The sequence below is a fragment of the Mus pahari genome, chromosome 17 (assembly GCF_900095145.1).
Source record: "Mus pahari chromosome 17, PAHARI_EIJ_v1.1, whole genome shotgun sequence".
Classification (NCBI taxonomy): Eukaryota; Metazoa; Chordata; class Mammalia; order Rodentia; family Muridae; genus Mus; species Mus pahari.
In genome coordinates, this window is record NC_034606.1 from 67,069,185 (window position 1) to 67,092,299 (window position 23,115).

Here is a 23,115-nt window from a genome sequence, read left to right on the forward strand (position 1 = left end):
ATGGCTCCTTGGGTAAGAGCACTGACTGCTCTTCCAAAAGTCCTGAGTTCAAATCCCAGCAACCACATGGTGGCTCACAACCACCCATAATGAGATTTGATGCCCACTTATGGTTCATCTGAAATCAGCTACAGTGTATTTATGTATAATACTAAATAAATCTTAAAAAAAAAAAAAGAAGACTATGAGGGAAACATAAACTTTAAAAAAAAAGAAATTTATTCATCTAGTATCTTTGTAATGAAATGTTTTTTTAAAAAATTATTTATTTATTATATGTAAGTACACTGTAGCTGTCTTCAGACACTCCAGAAGAGGAAGTCAGATTTCGTTACGGATGGTTGTGAGCCACCATGTGGTTGCTGGGATTTGAACTCAGGACCTTTGGAAGAGCAGTTGGCGCTCTTAACCGCTGAGCCATCTCACCAGCCCCGTAATGAAATGTTTTAATAATTAGAAAAGTGAAATTGCCAGGGATGTAAACAAGATACACTATATACAGGTATGAAATTGTAAAGAATAAATAAAAAAAAATTTATTTTGTGTGTGTTCATATGTGCATATCACAGTCTGTGTGTGTGTGTGTGTGTGTGTAAATCAAAGGACAAGTTGTGGGATTTGAAAAATTAAATTCAGGTCATCAGACTTGGTGGTAAGCATTTTGCCACTGAGCCATCAGTGCTGACCCCTTTTAAAATATACTTTACATATTGACATATTATATATTATGTGTATATGTATGTGGGTGGGCACATGCATGCCAGACTGTGCATGTGTAAAGGTCAAGGGACAACTTCTCTCCTTCTACCATGTGGATACCAAGAGTAGAACTCAGGTTGTCAGGCTTGATGGCAGGTGACTTTACCTACTGACCCATAAAACATACTTTTAAAACAAACCAGAAGAAGAGAAAATAACATTCAAGAGAATGTATGGGTTGTAACTGTCTGTTTGTGCTTATGTGTTTTTTTTCTCCTTTTTTCTTTCATTAACCTACTGTGGTGCTTTGAATGAAAATGGCCTCCATAGGCTCAGGGAGTGGTGCTCTTAGGAGGTGTGGCCTTGTTGGAGTAGCTAAGGCTTTCTTGGAGGAAGTGTGTCTGTGAGAGTGGGCTTTGAGCTTTCAGAAGCTCAAGCCAGGTCCAGTGGCTCAATATCTTCTTCTGCTGCCTGCCTATCCAGATGTAGAACTCTCAGTTCCTTCTCCAGCACCATGTCTGCCTATGTGCTGCCTTACTCTCCACCTTGATGACAATGGACTAAACCTCTGAACTGTAAGCCAGCCCCAGTTAAATGTTTTTCTTTATAAAAGTTGCTATAGTCTTAATCCCAGCACTCAGGAGGGCAGAGGTAGGCAGATCTCTGTAAATTTGAGGCCAACCTTGTCTACAGAATAAATTCCAGGACAGCCAGGGCTACACAATGAAACCCTGTTTCAAAAAACCAAAAGGAAAAAAAAAGTGTTGGTGTGGTCATGGTGTCTCTTCTCTTTACAGCAACAGAAACTCTAACTAAGACACCTACAATAGCTGAAGTAAACACATTTTTTTAATATAATTTTTTTATTTATGTTCACTGGTGTTTTGCCTGCATGTATGTCTGTGTGAAGGTGTCAGATTTTGGAGTTACAGACAGCTGTGAGTTGCCATGTGGGTGCTGGGAAGTGAAACCCAGGCACTCTGGAAGAACATTTGGTACTCTTATATTTTTGGTTGTGAGCCTAGCCTTTAACGGCTGAGCCATCTCTCCAGCCCTTGGTACCCTTAACCACGGAGCTATCTCTCCAGCCTGAGTAAACACATTTTTCATTAGGTGTTCTCTAATTCAGTCATGTTCTGTTGATGATTTGAGAGAGCATACCCCGGGGTGCTTAACCTGATTTCCTTCATCCAGATGGGTATATTCTTCTTGCCTTTTCTCCAGATTTCCAACTGGTGAGCATTCTGAGTTATAACCTCAAATTCCAAATGGGTCTTGTGCTAGTGGCAAATCTGGAAGGAGATAGTCTCCTCAATCGCTAAGGGAAAGGTTTCAATTCTGACTATTATGGGACTCTTTACACTTCTGGTCATACTTCTGGGTCTAACCTAAGTAAAGAATGCCTGTCCTCTGCTCTGCGGCTGCACTGTTCAGGTTCAGCCTCACTCACCAGACTCCACAATCACAACAGGCACCCAGTACCACTCACACTCAGCTGAATGTTCTGAGAAGTAAGTTCTTCTGCCTTCTTTTCCAGGGAGGACACCCACAGCTTCCGCTTTTGCCGGCATCGAGAGGCTGCAGCTCTGTTTCGCTCTAAAAACCGCTGCCGCCGCTCATCTGGATCTTCATCCACTGTACGCCGTCGCCGTCCCCCAGTGCTAGGGGTGGGCTGAGCTGGAGAGACCTGTTGCACAGGAAGGAAGAATACTTGTGATGGTTTGTATATGCTCTTCCCTGGGTGAGGCACTTTTAGAAGGTGTGGCCCTGTTGGAGTAGGTGTGTCACTGTGGGTGTGGGCTTTAAGACCCTCATCCTAGCTAGGCGATGGTGGCACACACATTTAATTCCAGCACTTGGGAGGCAGAGGCAGGTGGATATCTGAGTTCGAGGACAGCCTGGTCTACAGAGTGAGTTCCAGGACAGCAGGGGCTATACAGAGAAACCATGTTTCAAACAAACAAACAAACAAACAAACAAAAAAACCTCATCCTAGGGCTGGTGAAATGGCTCAGCGGGTAAGAGCATCCGACTGCTCTTCCAAAGGTGCAGAGTTCAAATCCCAGCAACCACATGGTGGCTCACAACCATCCGCAACAAGATCTGACTCCCTCTTCTGGAGTGTCTGAAGACAGCTACATTGTACTTACATATAATAAATAAATAAATCTTTAAAAAAAAAAACAAAAAACCTCATCCTAGCTGCCTGGAAGCCAGTCTCCTACTAGCAGCCTTCAGATGAAGATGTAGAACTCTCAGCTCTGCCTGCATCATGCTTGCCAAGATGCTGCCCTGCTTCCACCTTGATGATGTTGGACTGAACCTCTGAACCTGTAGGCCAGCCCAATTAAATATTGTACTTTATAAGGCTTGGTCATGGTGTCTGTTCACATCAGTAAAATCCTAAGACAATACTTTTTTCCCTTTTTTTTTTTTTTTTTTTTTTTTATTTATGTCTAACTTGTCTTTATTCTATTTTTTTTTTTTTTTTTTTTGACTTTGAACAATTTTGTTATATATCCCAGGCAGACCCTGAATTTTGGTCCTTCTGCTTAGGCATCCAGAGTGCTGGGATTCACAGGCAATCTGTCTCCCAAGTGCTGGGATTAAAGGCGTGCACCACCACCACCACCACCATCACCACCACCGGCCGGCTGGTGCTTACCTTTAATACCAGCACTTAAGATGCAGAGGCAGGCAGATCTATGTGAGTTTAAGGCCTGCCTGGTCTACATAGTGAGTTTTAGGACAATTAGAGCTACATAGTGAGACCCCTGTCTCAAAAACCAACAAAAGGAAATCTACTTTAGGCAATACTGAACTTTGTACTCCAGTAGTATCAGTGATTAAGACATAATTTTATTTATTATTTAGACTAGTATAATCTCTTGAAAGAAAAAAAAAACTAGGGAATTTCTAACTCATATAACGAACTAAAGATTTACCCTGCTTGGATCCTAGTATGAAGAGCCTTTCTTCAAGAAATGCAGCTGAGTGTGGCACATGCCCTTAACCTCAGCTGTGAAGAGGCTGAGGCAGGAGGGTCATGAGTTTGAGATCTCTCCCTTAAAATATTCCAAACTAAAAACAAATGAGAAAAGCTATGAAAAAAAGAAAGCAAGAACTCAGTAGTGATTGACAGCGGCGCTATAGCCTTTCTGCAAGAGGAAAACCACCCAGCTCAGGCAGAGCTTTACTGTGTCCAGAACTGCTGGCTCTGGGGAACGAGTGGTTCAGAATGGTGGGAAGCCCTAGCTTCTAAGAAGACACACAAATGAAAGCTCATGTTGTTGGCCAAGGTTTATGGTAGCATATGGCCATGAAATGTCTGGACATGTGGTGGTAGCTGATGAAGCAGGTGGTGACATCAGTAAAACAGAGATGAGGCAATGAATGCAATTCTGGAAACCAATCTCAGGTTGCTGTCACCTGTCCAGTAGAGACAATTACGAGAACTGGAGATATTCAGTTCCTAAAGAATTGTATTAAAATGGAGACCTTATTGAGAAGAGATTAGGCAACTAACTGGGTCCTCCTCTGGCTTAATTTTTTTTTTTTTAATTTTAATTTCTCTGTGATGAAAAGGGACTAGTGGATTGGTAATGAAAGTTCTTTTTGTGTATGTGTTTCTTAGTTTTTAATGAACCATCTATTTTACTATAACAATATATTATATTAATATATTCTTTTTAAAAAAGATTTATTTATGTATGTATATGGGTGTTTTGACTACATGTACATTGCACATCAGAAGAAGTTATGGGGGCGGTCATGAGTTCAAATCCCAGCAACCACATGAGAAACAAACAAACAAACAAACAAATAAGTTATGGGATCCCATGGGACTACAGTATAGACAATAGTGAGCTGCCATGCTGGGAACTGAACCCAGGTCCTTTGGAAGAACAGCCAGTGCTCTTAACTGCTAAGCCATCTCTCCAGTCCCAGTATCAATATATTCTTTTTTTTCCTAAGATTTATTTATTTATTTTATGTATGAGTACCAGAAGAGAGCATCAGATTACATTATTGATGGTTATGAGCCACCATGTGGTTGCTATGAATTGAACTCAGGACCTCTGAAGTTCAATTCAAATCTGAAGAACAGATCTGAACTGGTAAGTCATCTCTCTAGCCCGAGCAGATCTGAACTGCTAAGTCATCTCTCTAGCCCGAGCAGATCTGAACTGCTAAGTCATCTTTCTAGCCCCTAATATATTCTTATAATGAGTCTTATGTCATAAAATCTAATCAAGTGACTGATAACTTTTTTGTTACAACTTAACAGATAAGCAGGAGATACAGAGGCCTCTTCTGCAACAGGGCTGCATAATTCAAGCTGTTTGCATTTATGCCTAACATGAAGGTAGGTAGACAATGAATAGTTTGTTTTGCTGTAGTCAATCTACCAAATAGCTGGTTACTCCGAAAGCTAAATTTATTCTTTTCTCATCTCATGATTCTTGAAAAACAGATATAACATAAAGAGTAGGGGCAGCACACCTGCAGTGCTCATCCAAGGGCACAACTGACCTGTGGCTGGGCAGGGGATGGGGCATCCGGGTGCTGGATGAGGATCTGGTTCTGCTCTGGACGGGCAGTCACCATGGTGCTTGCAGTACCCACCACCATTCCACAACCTCCATTGATTGAAGAAACTTGATGGGTCAGCGTGGCTTTTAGTCTCTATGTGGAAAGATTATTTAAGAAGGCAAGAGTGAGGTTCTGTCAAGGATAGGAAGGATGAACTTGTATTACTGATCTTATAGTTAAAATTCTTGCTCCAATTTTTTCTTAACAGAGGAACTAAAAGAAAATGACAGGGAGAGAAAAGTGCCCACCTGGATCCCTGAAATGCCTATCTTGTTCTCTATTACCCTGGGCACAGCTGGGGACTGGGGCTTGTGGAAGCAATAGGTCCCACATGAAAGCTCTCTCCTGGAACCTGGCCAGATGCTAGTTACGCAGCTATTCACCACTTGGCCAGCTCCCCTGCCCACTCACCCCCTCCATCTGTTGTCCTGGAACTGAAATAGCAAGTGTTCTATTCCAAACAATCTGTGCTGCTTCTTCCTGTGCCATGGCCTGTGCCAGGCTGTAAGGGTGGGGACAGGAGACTTAGAAATCAGGGTCTTTTCCAACCCCACAGCAGAATATCTTTAGCTATGTGAACCTCAGAAGGTTCCTTTGCTTGGTTAACTTGATAAATCTAGACTGTTATTACTTCTTTTAGAAGGCCAACATTTAGAAGTACTCCAGGCTAGGATATACTCACCATTTTGGCTTCTGACGGCATAGGGTGGCCGGAGGGAGAAATGGAGCCACTATTGTTAACTGGTGGGCCAGGTATACCAGGAATGTTGGGCACCATGGACACAGGTCTGGCCAGCTAAATCAAGAGAAGGACCAAAACCATGAGACACAGTAGTATTGGTTTTCCCCAAATCAAGTGTTTTTGAGATTGGTATGTCAGGGCCTGTTCTATGTAATCTGCTCACAAGACATGCAGGGACATCCTGGGAAATTATCTTTCCTAAGGAGTACCACAGAGTAAGGAACCGCATTCTGCAGTCCTTTTCTGTGGGAAAGACTGAGAGTGTATCTTCAGGAAAGGGGTAAGCAGTGCAGGAGAAGTGGTGGGGTGAGTGAAGTCAACCAGTCAGCAGGTTGGCAAGATCACCTCCTTGACTAGAAGCCAACTGTCCAGATGAATCTTTGTCTAGTGCTTCACAGTGTTGTACTGGCAGAGGTTAGTGAAGAGCTTGGGCACACTGCCACACACAGCTAATACAGTCCAGGCCCACGTATCCCTGGGGTCCTGTGGCTATGATCACTCAGGTGGAAGGGAGGAATCAGTGGCTGCCCAACTACAAAGCTCACCGAAATAACAGAAGGCATCTGTACTGGAGGCCCTGGCAACATAGGCATGGTCTGTCCATTAGCAAGATGCATGACGAGAGGGAGGGAGCCAGTAGGAGATCTGCAGGAGAAATGAAATATCACAATATATTTTTTAAGGATTTATTTATTTTATATATGAGTATATACAAAAATACTGTCTTCAGACACACTAGCAGAGGGCATCATATCCCATTACAAATGGTTGTGAGCCACCGTGTGGTTGTGGGAATTGAACTCAGGACCTGTGTGTTCTTAACCACTGAGCCATCTCTCCAGCCCCTAAATATCACAGCCTCACAGCCTTGACCCTTTGCCTATTGGTCTTCCTCGTACAATCTGAGAATGTTTTTTACAGTCTTCTCATTGGGGACGGTATAGACTAGCACTATAAAACCTTGACATTCTCTCTCTCTCTCTCTCTTTTTTTTTTCTTGTTTTTTTGTTTTTTTTGAGACAGGGTTTCTCTGTATAGCCCCAGCTGTCCTGGAGCTCACTTTGTAGACCAGGCTGGCCTCGAACTCAGAAATCCGCCTGCCTCTGCCTCCCAGACATTCTCTTGAACATGGAAAAACAGATGGTGAGAAATGACAATCTGTTTTCTAGGGATTAAACAAAAATGCTTTAGACACATCAGGTAAGCCCTAGTCTACTTGCCTTAGCCTGCAAAGCCTTGGTGTTTTTCTAGTGCTAGGGATTAATAGAGCCTTGGACCTGCCAGGAAAGTGCTCTACTGAGCTATACACCAAGCCCCACAGTCTAGAAATACCTTTATACCTTTCAAATTAATTGAATTCAATGGCTGTGAGCTAACTTTATTAGGAATTTGGGATGATTAAACATCTCTACCACAAATAAAATGTTTTATTTTAGGAAATAATTTCAACAACTCATTTTCTTAGGTATGTAAGAATAAATTCCTGGAGCCAGCTTCATTATCAATCCCAGAACTCAGGAAGCAGAAGCAGGATGATGGTTGGGCAGTGGTGGCACACGCCTTTAGTCCCAGCACTTGGGAGGCAGAGGCAGGCAGATTTCTGAGTTCAAGGCCAGTCTGGTGTACAGAGTGAGTTCCAGGACAGCCAGGGCTAGACAGAGAAACCCTGTCTCGAAAAACAAACAAACAAACAAAAAAGCAGGATGATGAGACCTTGAGGCCAACCTTGGAGCCTTAGAAAGATCATGTCTCAAAACAACAAATTTGAGAACAACATCAAAAGTTTCCATTTTTATCATTTTTTATCAAATAATTTCAAACTGTAGAAAAAGATTCAGAAGGCCTGAACAGATGGCTCTCCTTATACTGTACAAGGTCAGTTCAGTTTATGGTGCCCACACATTGGGCAGCTCACAAGCCCAGCTCCTAGGCATCTGACAGTGTCTCTGGCCCCTGATGGTACTGTACTTATGTGCACACACTCACAGGAAGTCGCACCTAGACATAACTTTAAAAGATAATAAAAATAAACCTTAAAATAAAACAAAGGAAAATTGTGGTTTCACTGTTTCCTCTACTCTCTGTACTTACCCTATTTGCCTGTTGGATGGTGGAGCCTGTGTGATGACAGAGGTTGGGGAAGGAAGAGTTGGATGAAGTGGATCATACCCTAAGTGGAGAGGCAGGGAGCCAGGACGTACAATGGTGGGTGTAGGGGTAGAGATCACAACCGGTTTTGTGGTAACCTCCTAGGGAGAGGAGACAGTAAACCACAGAATGTTTTAAGAACTGTGTATAGGGAAATACAGTGATTTTATTGAAAGAGCATTACAAATAATTGTGACCCAATTCCATCACAATCATGCACCCATATCTCACCCATTCAGCAGGAATGATGATTTAAGAACATTTCAGAGATGATGGCTATACGAATGAGATGACAACTGGAAAATCATTTGAAATCTTTGGAGCTACACTATACCATATAATACTATAGTATCGTGTGAATTCTATGGCTTTTCTACGCTTGATGAAGTGTCCTATGACCTTCAACTGTGAAAAAGGAAGGTATACTGTGGTGGGACAATCCAGTGTTTCCAATAGACTTCATTAAACTAGGCTGACAGAAGCTTAAACAGCTATCAGATTGAAATAAAACTCATGCTTCTCACTGTTAACTAGTTAGATCTCAGGTGATTGGTGGCCACACAGGTCTTGAAAACATCTCTAGACATTCTCCAGAACTTAACTAAATACAGAAAGGGGAGGGGGGAGGGAAGGAGAGAGGGAGATGGCTAATGATTATGTAGAAGGTAGCTTTGAGAACTTAACAAGTCAAATTTGAAACCAAGCAAGACAATGTTCTATCCTCTCCCTCTCTCTTTTCCTTTCTCTTGTTGTGGTACTCAGGGTTGAGCCCACAGTCTTACACAGGACAGTTAGGTTGACGTGGTTTGAATAGGTTTGGAACCATCGATTCATGTGTTTCTTTTTTTTTTAAAAAAAAATGTTTATTTATTTATTATATGTAAGTACACTGTAGCTGTCTTCAGACACTCCAGAAGAGGGAGTCAGATCTTGTTACAGATGGTTATGAGCCACCATGTGGTTGCTGGGACTTGAACTCTGGGCCTTCGGAAGAGCAGTCAGGTGCTCTTACCCACTGAGCCATCTCACCAGCCCCGATTCATGTGTTTCAATGCTTGGCCATAGGGAGTGGCACAATTAGGAGGAAGGGCGTTATTAGTGTACATGTGGCCTTGTTGGAGGAATTGTCACTGTGTAGGTGAGCTTTGAGGGCTAAGCTCTGCCCAGTGTGGAACAGAGTCTCCTCCTGGCTGCCTAAGGAAGACAGTCCCCTTCTGCTGCCTGTGGATCAAGATGTAGAACTCCCAATTAAATGTTTTCTTTTATAAGAGTTGCTGTGGTCCAAAAAAAAAAAAAAGTATTTTGTCAGGCATGGTGGCACACACGCCTTTAATCCCAGCACTCAGGAGGCAGAGGTAGGCTATTTCTGAGTTCGAGGTCAGCCTGGTCTACAAAGTGAGTTCCAGGACAGCCAGGGCTATACAGAGAAACCTTGTCTTGAAAAAAAAAAAAAAAAAAAAAAGTTGCTGTGGGGCTAGAGAGATGGCTCAGCGGTTAAGAGCACTGACTGCTCTTCCAGAGATCCTGAGTTCAATTCCCAGCAACCACATGGTGGCTCACAACCATCAGTAATGGGAATACGATGCCCTCTTCTGGTGTGTCTGAGGACAGCAACAGTGTACTGACATACATTAGATAGATAGATAGATAGATAGATCATTAAAAAAAAAAAAAAAAAAAAAAAAGCCAGAATGGGCTACAAAAAGACCCTGGTTTGGGGGTTGTTGGAAAAAAAAAGGTAAGACTTGCTGTGGTCACGGTGATTCTTCACAACAACAGAACTCTAATTCAGACACAGATCTTCTGCTACTGAGCTTCCCCCTCAGCCCAGTCAATGCACATGTATCATACTCCACTTGAGAAACGTGTTGCTGCTGGGATAGAATCCAGGGCACTGTGAATACTAGGCAAATGCTACCCTGAGCTAACACCACCAGTCTCTTACAACTTATTAATAAATTCAAGGTTTTTGGTTGACTGATACTTGTAAGGTTTTCATTCTCTCTTTTAATCTTAGTATATACGTGATATGTATATGTTTATATGCGAGTTAAGTCATGTACACACCACAGCACATATGTGGAGGTCAGAGGACAACCACTGGGTTTGGTCTTTCTCTTCCACCTTATTTTGAGAAAGGGGCGCTTGTTTTGCCACTGTGAACACCAAATATGTAGCATGCAAGGGTATTTTTCTACCTATCTGTACCTGCTATCTAATAGTAGGAGCACTGTGCCTGGGTAGTATGTTTGCCTGAGTTTTCTGGATTTGAGTTTGGGTTTGCATGCTTATCTGGCAAGAACTTTTACCCACTAACCTATCTCTCCAGCTCCCAGACACTTTTTTTTTTCAAGACAGGGTTTCTCTGTGTAGCCTTGGCTGTCCTTGAACTCACTTTGTAGACCAGGCTGGCCTCGAACTCAGAAATCCACCTGCCTCTGTCTCCCGAGTACTGGGATTAAAGGCGTGTGCCACCACGCCCGGCTACTTTTTTTTTTTTTTAATGAATAAAATTTCTATGAAAATTCTTACTTATTTCTGTTGGTACAAATACAAACGGATCTTTCTTCTATTTAGAATTGGAAGTGAGATTGATGGATGGCTGAATATGTGTAATTATTATATAATGTTTAAATATTTAAGATTCCTTTAAAACTAGGCATATATACCCACAATCCCAGTAATTTGGAGACTAGGGCAGGAGGCTGAGTTCAAGTCCAGCCTGGGCTGCACAGATGAGATGCTGTCAAGAAATGAAGGAAGGGGGGGCTGGTGAGATGGCTCAGCTGGTAAGAACACCCGACTTCTCTTCCAAAGGTCTTGAGTTCAAATCCCAGCAACCACATGGTGGCTCACAACCATCTATAACGAGATCTGACTCCCTCTTCTGGAGTGTCTGAAGACAGCTACAGTGTACTTACATATAATAAATAAATAAATCTTTAAAAAAAAAAGAAATGAAGGAAGGAAGGAGAGAAAAGAAATGCAGAGCGGACAAGAAACAAACAGCCATTCTTTTGAATCTAATCAATCCTCATACCATTTATGATCAGAATTAACATTTGGGGTGACTCTTGGGAGAGAACTTTACCTTCTCCTTTAGTGGCGGGGAACAGGGGTGAGAAGCAGGGCTGTCAGGGGGCGATGAGTCTACCTCCACTGGCTCTTCTTCCTTGATTTTGATGTCTGGTGTAGAAGGCAGAGACATGTCAAGAGGCCCAGCAGCACCCTGTTAGGAAAAAAGAGAAAACAGTTTAGGTTCATCATGTTAGTGCTTAGATGAGGGCACGTGCTTCACCAAGTTCACTCCTTGGTCAAAGCACTGCAAATGCCAAAGAAATGTGACTCATGCTTTATATACTCTGCTCAAGTCACTGTATCTTCTTGGAGCTTCTATTCACTAACTAGAAAATGAAAATAATATCAGCTAAAAGTAAGTACTTATAATGCCTAAAAACACAAAAATTAATGTTATTTAAATCTATGCAAATATTATATTATATAATTTTTTTCAAGCAAAGTAAAAGGACTCCTGAATCAAGTACCTGTCAATTCCCAACAAGCTTTGCTGTTCACTGCAGAGCTATGAACACTTCCTCTGCCAACCAAAATGCTCAATTACCCAGTTATCAAAAGCAACAGGCCGGGTGGTGGCACACGCCTTTAATCCCAGAACTTGAGAAGCAGAGGCAGGCGGATTTCTGAGTTCAAGGCCAGCCTGGTCTAGAGTGAGTTCCAGGACAGCCAGAGAAACCCTGTCTCGAAAAACCAAAAAAAAAAAAAAAAAAAAAAAAAGCAACAGAAGAACAACACTAAGGATTAAAGTACTGCAAACAAAACAGAAAAGATCCTTTCTGGGGAACCTGCCATGCTAGATGTGATCACAGTCTGTTTAGAGCGGGAGGCTAGAAACTCCAGGCACAAGATTTGGGGATAAAAAAAGAATGATCATACATACCATCAGTAAAAGACATTAGAACTTGGTCTTAGAGACAGTACTGGAGAAACTAGAAGTAAAGAACTTTCCTGGCAGAGGTACTTGACCTAACTGGAGCTGTAAATGACTTTGCAGGGAATAGTAAACCATCTGAGACAGCAACCCCGACACCACACCATGACAAGAGGGTTGGCCTCGCAGCTCAGTTTTATGTCAAAATGGATCCTTTGTTCTTTTCTTCCTATTTCCTAGGCTCTTGGTGAAAGTCGAGTTTGTTCCTACCGCTTCTTTGCTCTCTCCCCAACCCCAGACATGGTCTCAACTATGTTCCTTAGGCTGGCCTTGAACTCATGATCTTTTTGCCCCCATGTCACAAGTGCTAGGATGACAGATGTGCACCATCACTTGCTACCTTACCCTCTGGAAGCCTGAGCAACAAATCAATTCAGTGTACTGTACTAAAGGTAGCAATGATCCTGTTTCCTTTCACAAGGGTAAGAAACACCAAAGGATCTTAATTTCTGTCTCATGTTTTCTACACTGTTAATATGTCAGAGCCAATTTAGCTCTAAATTCTGAGATCTCTGAAGACAATATGTTGATGGGAAGAAAGGTGTCTATGAAAAAAAAACAAGTTCCCTTTAGAATTCCCAAGGGTCTTGCCTACAAAAGCTGTGGCTCAGGAAAGCTTCAGGTTCATTAAATACCCCTGGAGACAAGTAGACCACTACATCTGTGCAATGGTAGGAAAAGACCACAACTGGACAGACAGACAGAAACACCAAAGGATCCTCACTAAGTAGAGAAAGGCCTGACCAACTATGAACTGGCCCCAAAAGTGTCAAGTGAGCTAAAAGACAGGAAAGATAAAGCTTCGGAAGGCAGGAAACTCCCATGGGATCACTTTCTTTTGATTTTGTTTTTTCAAAACTAACATCTAGTCTTTCAAATGTCGAGATTCTCTGGGAATCTAGCACATACAAAAGTTAAAACTTGTGTCACAGTATCTTAGGATGAGAAAGAACCTCAATATTTCAGCCCTTACTGCATACAGTCCTTACTGCAGTGTCTTCACTAAGTCTGTTCATGCATCTGAACACTGTTATCTTCTACAGTTATTTTGCTTCTGTCTTTGGGCCACAAAGAATAAAATTAATGTTTTCTTCTTTTTCTTTTTTTCTTCACATGTGTACGTGTCTGAGTATGTGTATACGTACCAAGTGGGTACAGGAACCTGAGGAAGTTAGAAGAGGCTCTGGATCCCATGGAAGTGGAGTTACAGATGGTTGTGAGCTCTGGGAAATGAACCTGAAATCTCTGAGAGTGCAGCAAGTGCTCTTAACCACTCAGTCATCTCTCCAGCTCTCTAAACTTAACATATTTGTTTTAAGACAGTCTCATGTAGCCCAGGATATCCTTGAATTGGTATATAGCCAAGGATGACTTTGAAGTTCTGATCCTCTTGCCTCTACTCCTGCATGGTAGGATTGCAGGCATGTATTGCCATGCCCAGTTTGCAGGGACGTGTGTGACAAGTGAGCACTTTACCAACTAAGCCAGCTCTAAATTCCCCTCCCTGAAAACAAGACAAAAAAAAAAAAATCAAAATACAGGGTTGATCACCCGCCCTCACCATTCTCTAGAAAGGATTTCACTGTGTAGCCTTGATTGTCCTGGAACTTACTCTGTAGTCTAGGCTGGCCTTAAAATCAAAGAAATCAGTCTGTCTGCTTCCTGAGTGCTGGGATTAAAGGCATGCATTCAAGCCAGGCTGCCTGAAACAGAGTCGTACCACATAGCCAAACTTAAGACATTTCTGCCTCAGCTTACTGAGTTCTAGGATTATAACTGTGTACGATGCCTGGCATGTAATCCCCCCTTTACATAAAAATCCCTTGATGTATTTCAAGAGTGTACTTTTACTCATACTAAATCTTTATTCTAAGCAAAAACTTTCTCAATTCCTTGAAATGTTCCTATAGTGACATCTTTCATCATGCAGGTAGATCTCCTTTGTAAGGTAGTAAGAATAACCTTATTTTATTTGAGACTGAGTCACAAACACATGGTAATCATCCTGCCTTAGCCTCTTAGGTGTGGCAAATACAGATAGGGAGGTTGAAATAACCCTTTCACAGGAGTAGCATATCAGATATTCTGCACATCAGGTATTTACAGTATGATTCATAACAGTAGCAAAATTATAGTTATGAAGTAGCAACAAAAATAAATTTATGGTTGAGGGTCCCCACAACACAAACAACTGTATTAAAGGGTCACATAATTAAGAAGGTTGGGAACCACTGCCCTAGGTATTATCAAGCAGCACTAGGATGCTACTCGAATGCAAAATCACACACATTGAAACAAAAAAGAGAGGAAATTCAACACATCTGTTGGCTGGTGTCTTAGTCAGGGTTTCTATTCCTGCACAAACATCATGACCAAGAAGCAAGTTGGGGAGGAAAGGGTTTATTCAGCTTACATTTCCAAATTGCTGTTTATCACTAAAGGAAGTCAGGACTGGAACTCAAGCAGGTCAGGAAGAAGGAGCTGATGCAGAGGCCATGGAGGGATGTTCTTTACTGGCTTGCTTCCCCTGGCTTTCTCAGCCTGCTCTCTTATATAACCAAGACTACCATCCCAGAGATGGCACCACCAACAAGGGGACCTGCCCCCTTGATCACTAATTAAGAAAATGCCTTACAGCTGGATCTCGTGGAGGCATTTCCCCAACTGAAGCTCCTTTCTCTGTGATAACTCCAGCTGTGTCAAGTTGACACAGAACTAGCCAGTACAGCTGGATAACTGAATAAAAATAACCCAAAGGTGTCTAGAATCCCAGCACTTAGGAAGCAGAGGCAGGTAGATGTCTATGAGTTTGAGGCCAGGCAGGGCTACATAGCAATGAGACCCTTTCTAAATAAATAAATAGATAGATAGATAGATAGATAGATAGATAGATAGATAGATAGATAGATAGGTAGATAGGTAGATAGTAAATAAATAAAAATTTTGTCCAAGCCATCCATCAATTTATAAACAGTGGAACTAGTAGGGCAGTGGTGGTGCATGCCTTTAATCCCAGCACTTGGGAGGCAGAGGCAGGCGGATTTCTGAGTTCCAGGACAGCCTGATCTGCAGAGTGAGTTCCAGGACAGCCAGGGCTGTACAGAGAAACCCTGTCTCAAACAAACACACAAACAAACAGTGGAACTTGTTTCTTTGCTTTTTAATTGGGGGTGGTGGTGGGCTCAAGTCCTTCATTTGTTAACACCCTACCACTGAGCACCCCCAAAGAAAATTTGAAAAAAAAATTGTTACCTAATAAAAATCTGAGCAATTCATACTTTTGTTTGGTTGTTTGAGTCAGTGTCTCACTCTCTAGCTCAACTCACCTGACTTTACTATTTAGCTCAGTTTGACCTTGAATTCACTGTCACCCTCTGCCTCAATGTCCCAACTCATATTCTTCAAATTTTTTATTATTATTTACATATACAACATGTGTATATTGGTGCTAGAGGAGGCCAGAAGTGTGTGTCAAAACTCCTGGAGTGGTTGCAAGCTGCCAGCATGGGTATTGGGAACTGAAGAGCAATAACCACTTTTAACCACTGAGCCATCTCTCTAGCCCCCAAGTCATATTCTTTTAATAACATCAACATATTCACAAGGGAAACAAATAGATTATTATTAAGGGAACTGCCAGAAAAGTACTGATAATCTGAATGTAGACCCCAGCACCCATATAAAAGCAGAGCATCTATGTTTCCAGTAGTCTGGTGAAATCAGAGAGTCTCAGATCCCCAGAGCTCATTAGCCAGCAAGCCTAACTGAATGAATGAGCTCTAGATTTGTTGAGGGACCCTGCCTCAAAATATAAGGTGGACAGAGACAAGGAAGACATTCAGTGTAGATCTTGGTCTCCATACACGAGTACACAGACACATACATATACCACAATATACCTCACCCACAGATAAATTAATTAAAATATATTAACTAATGACTCACTGGAGGGTAGGAACAGGTCCATCAGCTAGAACTCTACCTAATGGCAGGTAAGAGGTGGCACATGCTTGTCATCCTAGTCCTCAGTGTAATGAAGCAAGGGGATCACCATGGGCTTGAGTGCTACATCCACTCCAGTATGTAGCCTGGGCTACACAGTGACACAAGGCTATTGCAGGTAAATGGTGAGACCTGTTTCACTCTTGCCCCTAAAAAACCTGGACCAGTGACTAGGATTACTGATATGGCTGGAACTAGTCCGAGGCACAATGAGTACACCCTAAGTCTCTTCAGTAATACTTGCCTTTTTCTCATCATCATCAGAAGCTTTCTTAAATTCATGTTCAAAGGAACTTGCTAGTTCATTGAAGAGCCCCACTTCCTCACAGTTCTTCAGGAATCTAGTTGGAGTAGGCGTTTGATCTGTAGACATAAAAAGAAAAGGAAAATATATTTAGTTTTAATATAAGATTAAAATTTGAGAGTGCACAGGGATCATATTTTTATTCTATTTGGAGATAGTGAATTTGTGTTAGGGCAAAGGGCTTTTTTTGCGTTTTAGTGGATGGATTGTGGTTCTTAGCTCCCACAGGGTGTCTGTGTTGTACTGTCTCAAGGCCAGCAGGGGGAAGACAGGACAATGTTTGTGTGACTAGCCAGATACCCACTGTCTCTCAGTGCTGGATTTACATTTTTCACCCCAATGAAAATACAGCCCCAATAAAAAAAAAAAACATTCATGAAAGTAAAGATCCATGAAACCTCTAGATTTGAAAATTGAAGTTAAGCAATGCTTCCCTTCTAGTCATACACCATGCTAGGTCTATAGTGAGTAGCAGAAACAGATGGGTGTTAAAATCTGACAGAGCACAAACTGAGGATCGGATTGCTGAGTTTGCTCACTAAAGCTACCTAATATGGAATGGTGGCTGTGTGCCACTGAGCTAAAAAGGTCTGTTCCTTTCTGAGGCCATTCTAGAGAAAACTAGAGAGGAGGGGACAAGACAGTAGTATCATGAGTTAGAAAAGGAAACTACAAACAATAGCGCTTATTTCACAGAGACACGGGCCCAGAGCAAAATCTGGAAACCAGGCTATTTGGTTTAGATTTGGTAGTCAAAATATCTCCACAGGGGCTGTGCAAATTTTTTTCTTAACACACTGCCTCTGCCTTTTCTTTCCTTTTTTTGGAGAAAAGTCCAGGTGATCCTGGAATTTACAATCTTCTTGCCATTCCCTCTCAAGGGTTGGGCTTACAGCAATGTGTCTTCTTTGTTCTTAAGGAGGGGAGACCTCTTCATAAACTAAGGGAGCTTTTGAAGGGACTTGAACTTCAGATCATAGCCTCTCCCTCTCCCTGCTTCTTTTCTAAAGATGAACCTTGTTCCTTGGGCCTAATTCTGATTTGTTGGTTTCTTTGATATGCTTATCATCTCAAGGATTCATCTATCCCAAACAACTAGACTGAGTGACAGACACAGAATAATGATTCAATTGTATTTTTAAGGAAAGACCTAGGGTTGAAATTGTTCCTTTAAGCATGATTAACTGGAAATAGTCCAGTGGGATTTTCCATGGAAAACATTTTTTTTTTTAAACTTAAACAAAACCTCTTCTGAATTAAACTCTTTAGAAAAGTTACCACTATTTACTAAAATAGTTTTAAAAGGTTCTCTGGACACTGTGGTTGGCTGAAGATAAAGCCACACTCCTCTTTAGAGTGAGGAGCGCGGTACCATCCTCAGTAAAGGAAACACACAAATTACAACTCAAGCGGAAGAATAGGGCGGGCGGCTGACAGTACTGAGGTCAGGAGAAGAGCTTGGGACTTCTGGTTTGAGTCATATACACTTCTCCTACACCCTGCTGCCCATGTGCATTTCTTGGTTTAATTTTAAAATCTTCCCTATATTAAACCTGATTTCTCATTTTCAAGGTGGCCTCTAACTTTCAACTGCTTCTGGTTCCTGAACACACAATCTGAAAATATATTAACAAGCCTAATTGGCTCTAATGATTCCTAAATGTTTACTGAATAATTCTGTATGCTTTGGTGTTACATCTATAAACTTAGATGCACATTTGGAGAAGACATAAAGGTATAGGCAAATATGAGACATGATATGAGACAAATAAGAGAATGCTTTTTAGTTAAAGAAGTAAAACTAATATATGTAGATAGCATCACAATGTGCAAAAATTAAGTGCTATTTGAGATGCAGAATAAAATTATTATAAACATAAAATAAATACACATTAATTACTAGGGTTGTTAGGAAAGCCTTCAAGCAGGGCTTGAGCCAGGCCTTGGGAAATAGTGTTGGACTGTAGAGAGAAGAGAAGCTTTAAGAGCTAAGAAAAGCTGGGCAGTGATGGCACACACCTTTAATCCCAGCACTTGGGAGGCAGAGGCAGGCCTGGTCTACAGAGTGAGTTCCAGGACAGCCAGGGCTATACAGAGAAACCCTGTCTCGAAGAAAAAAAAAAAAAAAAAAGAGCCAAGAGAAACAACATTGGTAAAAGCACAGAGAAAGTTTATCACACATGGATTAGGAGAAAACAATGTTTAGATGAAAAGACTGGCGTTTTATGCATATAACTTTCACATAAAATTGGGTAAGTTCTATGAGGCTCTATTATGGAAAGTCTGAAAAGCTAGGTTAACCTTAGAGAGAAAGCATAGCGAGAGATTGTGACCATAAGAACAGAGTGTAATGACTAGCTTTTTTTTGTTGTTTTGTTTTGTTTTTTTTGAGACAGGGTTTCTCTGTGTAGTCCTGGCTGTCCTGGAATTCACTCTATAGACCAGGCTGGCCTCGAACTCAGAAATCCGCCTGCCTCTGCCTCCCAAGTGCTGGGACTAAAGGTGTGCGCCACCACTGCCATTGCCTGGCACGACTAGCTTTTTAAAAGCACACAAGATGGTGTAGCATGAGACCATTAGGGAGGCCAGTGAGGCAACACTGGAGGAGGACAAGCATAGTGGGAATGGTGGAAAGAAGAAGAGAAATGCTGTGGTTTGCATGCTGCTCAAAAATACCCATGAGTTAAATGCTGGGTCCCAAGTCTTTGGTGGTATGTAACAGCTGGGAAGGTTTAAGTCATTAGAGGCATTTTCTTGAAGGGAATTGTGGACCTTTCATATACTGCCCACTGTAATGTGCTGCTTTACTGAAGACCCTAAAGTAACAGGGCCAACTGACCACTTGCTATGTAGCTGCAGATGGTCTTGAACTCGAGCTTTTCTTGCCTCTATTTTCCAAGTGATAAGATTATAAACAGGCACCACCATGCACTGCCCATATGTTTTCTATTTATTAGTTGATTTTTCTCAAGTATTTGTTAAGTGATAGATGCTGACTGATGCATGGAAGGACTAGAACAGAAAGAACTGGATGAAAAAGTGAAACAACAAGACTGAGAATATTGGTACCAGTGAATAACAGAGAGGAGGAGACATGTTCAGTCACTGAAATGAAGATCTGAATTACAGCCAACTAAAGATGCTCAATAGGGGTTGGAATACATATAGCATACCTAGTCTGTGTCTTAATAGGAGATAGACTCACCAGCTTATTCTATACAGGAGAGTTAAAATCTAAGGTATTGGTTTCAGCACTCAAAAACTGAATGAAATATAAAGAACATTTTCTCTGTCAAACACAGTGGCTCTCACTTCTAATCCCAGCTTCCAGGACGTAAATGAAAGACAATTTCAGTTCAAGGTGAGCTTGGGCTACAGTGAGATCCTGTCTCAAAAAGAGGTAGATAGATGGCTGGATGACTCAGTAGTTAAGAGTCCATAATGCTCTTCAAGAAGATCAAGCAGGCAGCTCATTGGTTCCCTGCAGCCGCAGCAGGCAACATATAATCAACTGTAACTCCTGTTCCAGGATTCTGACTCCCTCTCTGGCCTCCATAGGCACCCACACTCCCATGCTCGCTCCTCTTTCATAATATAAAATAAATATAGCAGGGTGTGGTGGTGCAAGTCTTTAGTGCCAGCACTCAGAAGGCAGAGGCAGGTAGATCTTTGTGAGTTTCAGGCTGGCTAGTCTACATATTGAGTTCCAGACCAGCCAGAGTTATACAGTGAGACCCTGTCTTTAAAAAAAAAAAAAAAATCATCGATATTGTCCCTGTTCATATCCTTTTCCAGGGATTACAAATCACAAATCTGTAAGCTCCAAAAAAGGGTAGCTAGCTCACACAGTAAGTCAGTAGATATTCGATACATACTAAATTAATAAGGAGTAGGAGACGTAAAAGGACAAGTCTTTTTCATCTTATGTATTAACAAGGAGAGGGGGTTCTGTCTCCTTTTCCATGTCTAAGGTAACATTTTTTAAAATTTATTTTTATTTTTATAATATTTATTTATTTATTTATTATACGTAAGTACACTGTAGCTGTCTTCAGACACTCCAGATGAGGGCGCCAGATCTTGTTACAGATGGTTGTGAGCCACCATGTGGTTGCCGGGAATTGAACTCAGGACCTTCGGAAGAACAGTCAGTGCTCTTAACCACTGAGCCATCTCTCCAGCCCCTAAGGTAACATGTTTGCAAGTAGTAACTAATTAAAATTATAAATTGACAGGCTGGCGAGATGGCTCAGCGGGTAAGAGCACTGACTGTTCTTCCAAAGGTCCTGAGTTCAATTCCCAGCAATCACGGTGGCTCTCAACCATCCGAAATGAGATCTGACGCCCTCTTCTGGTGTGTCTGAAGACAGCTACAGTGTACTTACATATAATAAATAAATAATCTTTAAAAAATTATAAATTGACTAGTTTATTAATTTATGCAATAACCATCACTACTGGTTAAATATTAAGCTAATCTGCTTGGCATAGGTTAAATTAGAAGCTCTTATTGCATCAAAAGAAAAAGCTCACCATGCTTTGCACATCTATCTAGCTGCAAACTGCATAAAAGAACTCCTACTGCAGGGCTTGGAAACAAGTGCTAAGAATGCTCCCTTGAGTACAGTGCAGACAATATCTGCAACTGGTAAGAGCTTCCAGGTCACACAAACTGGTTCAGGAAAGTCCCAGTGACTAAATGTCTTATTTGTGTTTTGGAAATGTGCCCACAGTGGTGTCTAGGTTCTCAAGGGAAATTCATTTCTGAACTGATAATCTGACTGCTAGAGGAAAGCTGACACCTAGGGGAAGAGAAGCAGCCAGGTTAAAGCAGGTTTTTTTTTTTTTTTTTTTTTTTTTTTGCCATCTTTTGTTCACCTTCTCCACTGTGGATAAGGAGAAAAGTCAATGGTGTCTTTTGTCTGTAGCTCTTCCAGAATCTTAATAAATAGAAAGTGAGGAGAGAATAGACTGACCAAAGTGAAGACAAAAATCTCAAAACACCATCCTCACAAACCACAAAACACAAGCGTACTATTAAAAAATGAATGGAGGTGCAGTAGGACCGAGGGAGCTGTTAGTGCTATTTTTTGATTAAATACAGATCACAAAGAGGTCTTGATGGGAGAAGGGTAGTGCAGCTCTCCCAGGACATCTGGGCCCTGGAAGTAATCTTAACTGTTTGGTGGTAGCAAAGCATGCGACTCTGGGGGCAGCAAATACCTGCAATGATGACTGAGTCCGTTCGGGCTGGGCCAAATTTCAGTGTCATCTCATGCTTATGTTTATGAACTGCCAGGTGGTCCTCATTTGTAAATCTCTGAAATGAAACAGAAATGGAGATGTGAAAAAAAGGCAGGCAGTCCTTCTCCATTCAGGGCTCTTTAAAATGGCCGACTAAACAAAAACACATTACAATGACACTGGCCCCTGGAAAGAGGGACTGGAAAAGAAGAGAGAGGAAAAACCATGGAAATGATAGAAGAGATGAAGAATAATGGCACTGAAGCGGGTAAGAGAGGAGGGAAGATCACGTCACCAACTGCTTTATATCATCAGGTACAACCAGGAGGACAGCCTGCTGCTGAGGTGGGGTCTAGGCATGGAAAAGCATTACGGTAAACTTGTAGTTAACAAGGGTGAGATAGTTTCTAATACTAACAATAAAGAGAGAAGGGAAAGGCTGGGCACTCAGTGGTCATCACAAAATCAGGAAATTTCAGAACGAAGCCCTCTGTGGTGGGACTAAATTAGAGAATTTTATGAGAGGACTAACAGGGAGATAAATTATGCAGGATTAGGAGAGCCATTTAACTTCCTGGCCCCCCCGGATGCTGCAGCAGGCGCCTTTGCAGCTATTTGGCTCACAGTTTTAATGAGCCAGGACGGAACTGTAGATGACAGAAGCCCAATGGCCAGCAATAATGGCATACACCAGCCCTACTAGCCAAATGCTGTCTCCCTTCATCAGGCAGTCTGCCTGGGCTCCTGCAGCCGTAAAGGGGCCAGTACAACGCTGCCGGCTGTATAATGACAAAATAAAAATGCAAGCAAAAAAGAAAAAAAAAAAAAGGTAGAGAGGAGCCTGTGGGCAGTATGAGAGAAGGGGAGATCATACACATTTCTGCTCAAAGGGTGGAGGGGTGGAGTGAAAGAAAAATGACAAGGTGGGGCAAAGTCTAGCTCAGTTTATGACTAAGGCAGGTTCCTGGACATACTTTATGCTGCTGTTACTCTTTAAAAGGAGGAGAAGAAAGGAACAGATGAACAAATAATTCAAAGTCTCTTTGAGGCCAATGGCCCTGTTCTTTCATTAGAACATCCCTGTCACAGAAACGGTTTCGATGCTGCAGGCTTCCACAGCCCCTCAACAGAAAGTCTCTGAAATGGTTCTAGATGTCTTGTTTCTAAAAATAGCGACTACTTAGTCTCTTGTTTTTACTTTCTTCATTCAATACATAACTTAACACCAAACACCATGCCTGTAGCCCTTTTTCCGTGGGCCTTTACAAAACAAATACACGCTGGGCGTGGTGGCGCACGCCTTTAATCCCAGCACTCGGGAGGCAGAGGCAGGTGGATTTCTGAGTTTGAGGCCAGCCTGGTCTACAGAGTGAG

The 23,115-nt window shown here is 41.8% G+C and overlaps 1 protein-coding gene across 7 annotated transcripts in view; it reads right to left on the reverse strand.

The window, feature by feature from the left end:
- Window positions 1–23,115, reverse strand: part of Atf7 (activating transcription factor 7) — a 95,548-nt gene that overhangs the window by 10,694 nt on the left and 61,739 nt on the right. For 6 of the 7 annotated variants that reach the window (XM_021216598.2, XM_029547815.1, XM_021216599.2 and 3 more), the window contains 8 exons: window positions 21,721–21,817; window positions 16,438–16,556; window positions 11,274–11,411; window positions 8,126–8,283; window positions 6,580–6,679; window positions 5,975–6,088; window positions 5,233–5,385; window positions 2,189–2,386 (listed from right to left, as the gene is read on the reverse strand). In XM_021216598.2, coding sequence (XP_021072257.1) covers window positions 2,189–2,386; window positions 5,233–5,385; window positions 5,975–6,088; window positions 6,580–6,679; window positions 8,126–8,283; window positions 11,274–11,411; window positions 16,438–16,556; window positions 21,721–21,817 — 1,077 coding nt within the window. The remainder of the gene's footprint in view (window positions 1–2,188; window positions 2,387–5,232; window positions 5,386–5,974; window positions 6,089–6,579; window positions 6,680–8,125; window positions 8,284–11,273; window positions 11,412–16,437; window positions 16,557–21,720; window positions 21,818–23,115) is intronic. The other variant, XM_029547818.1, reaches the window with a different exon arrangement.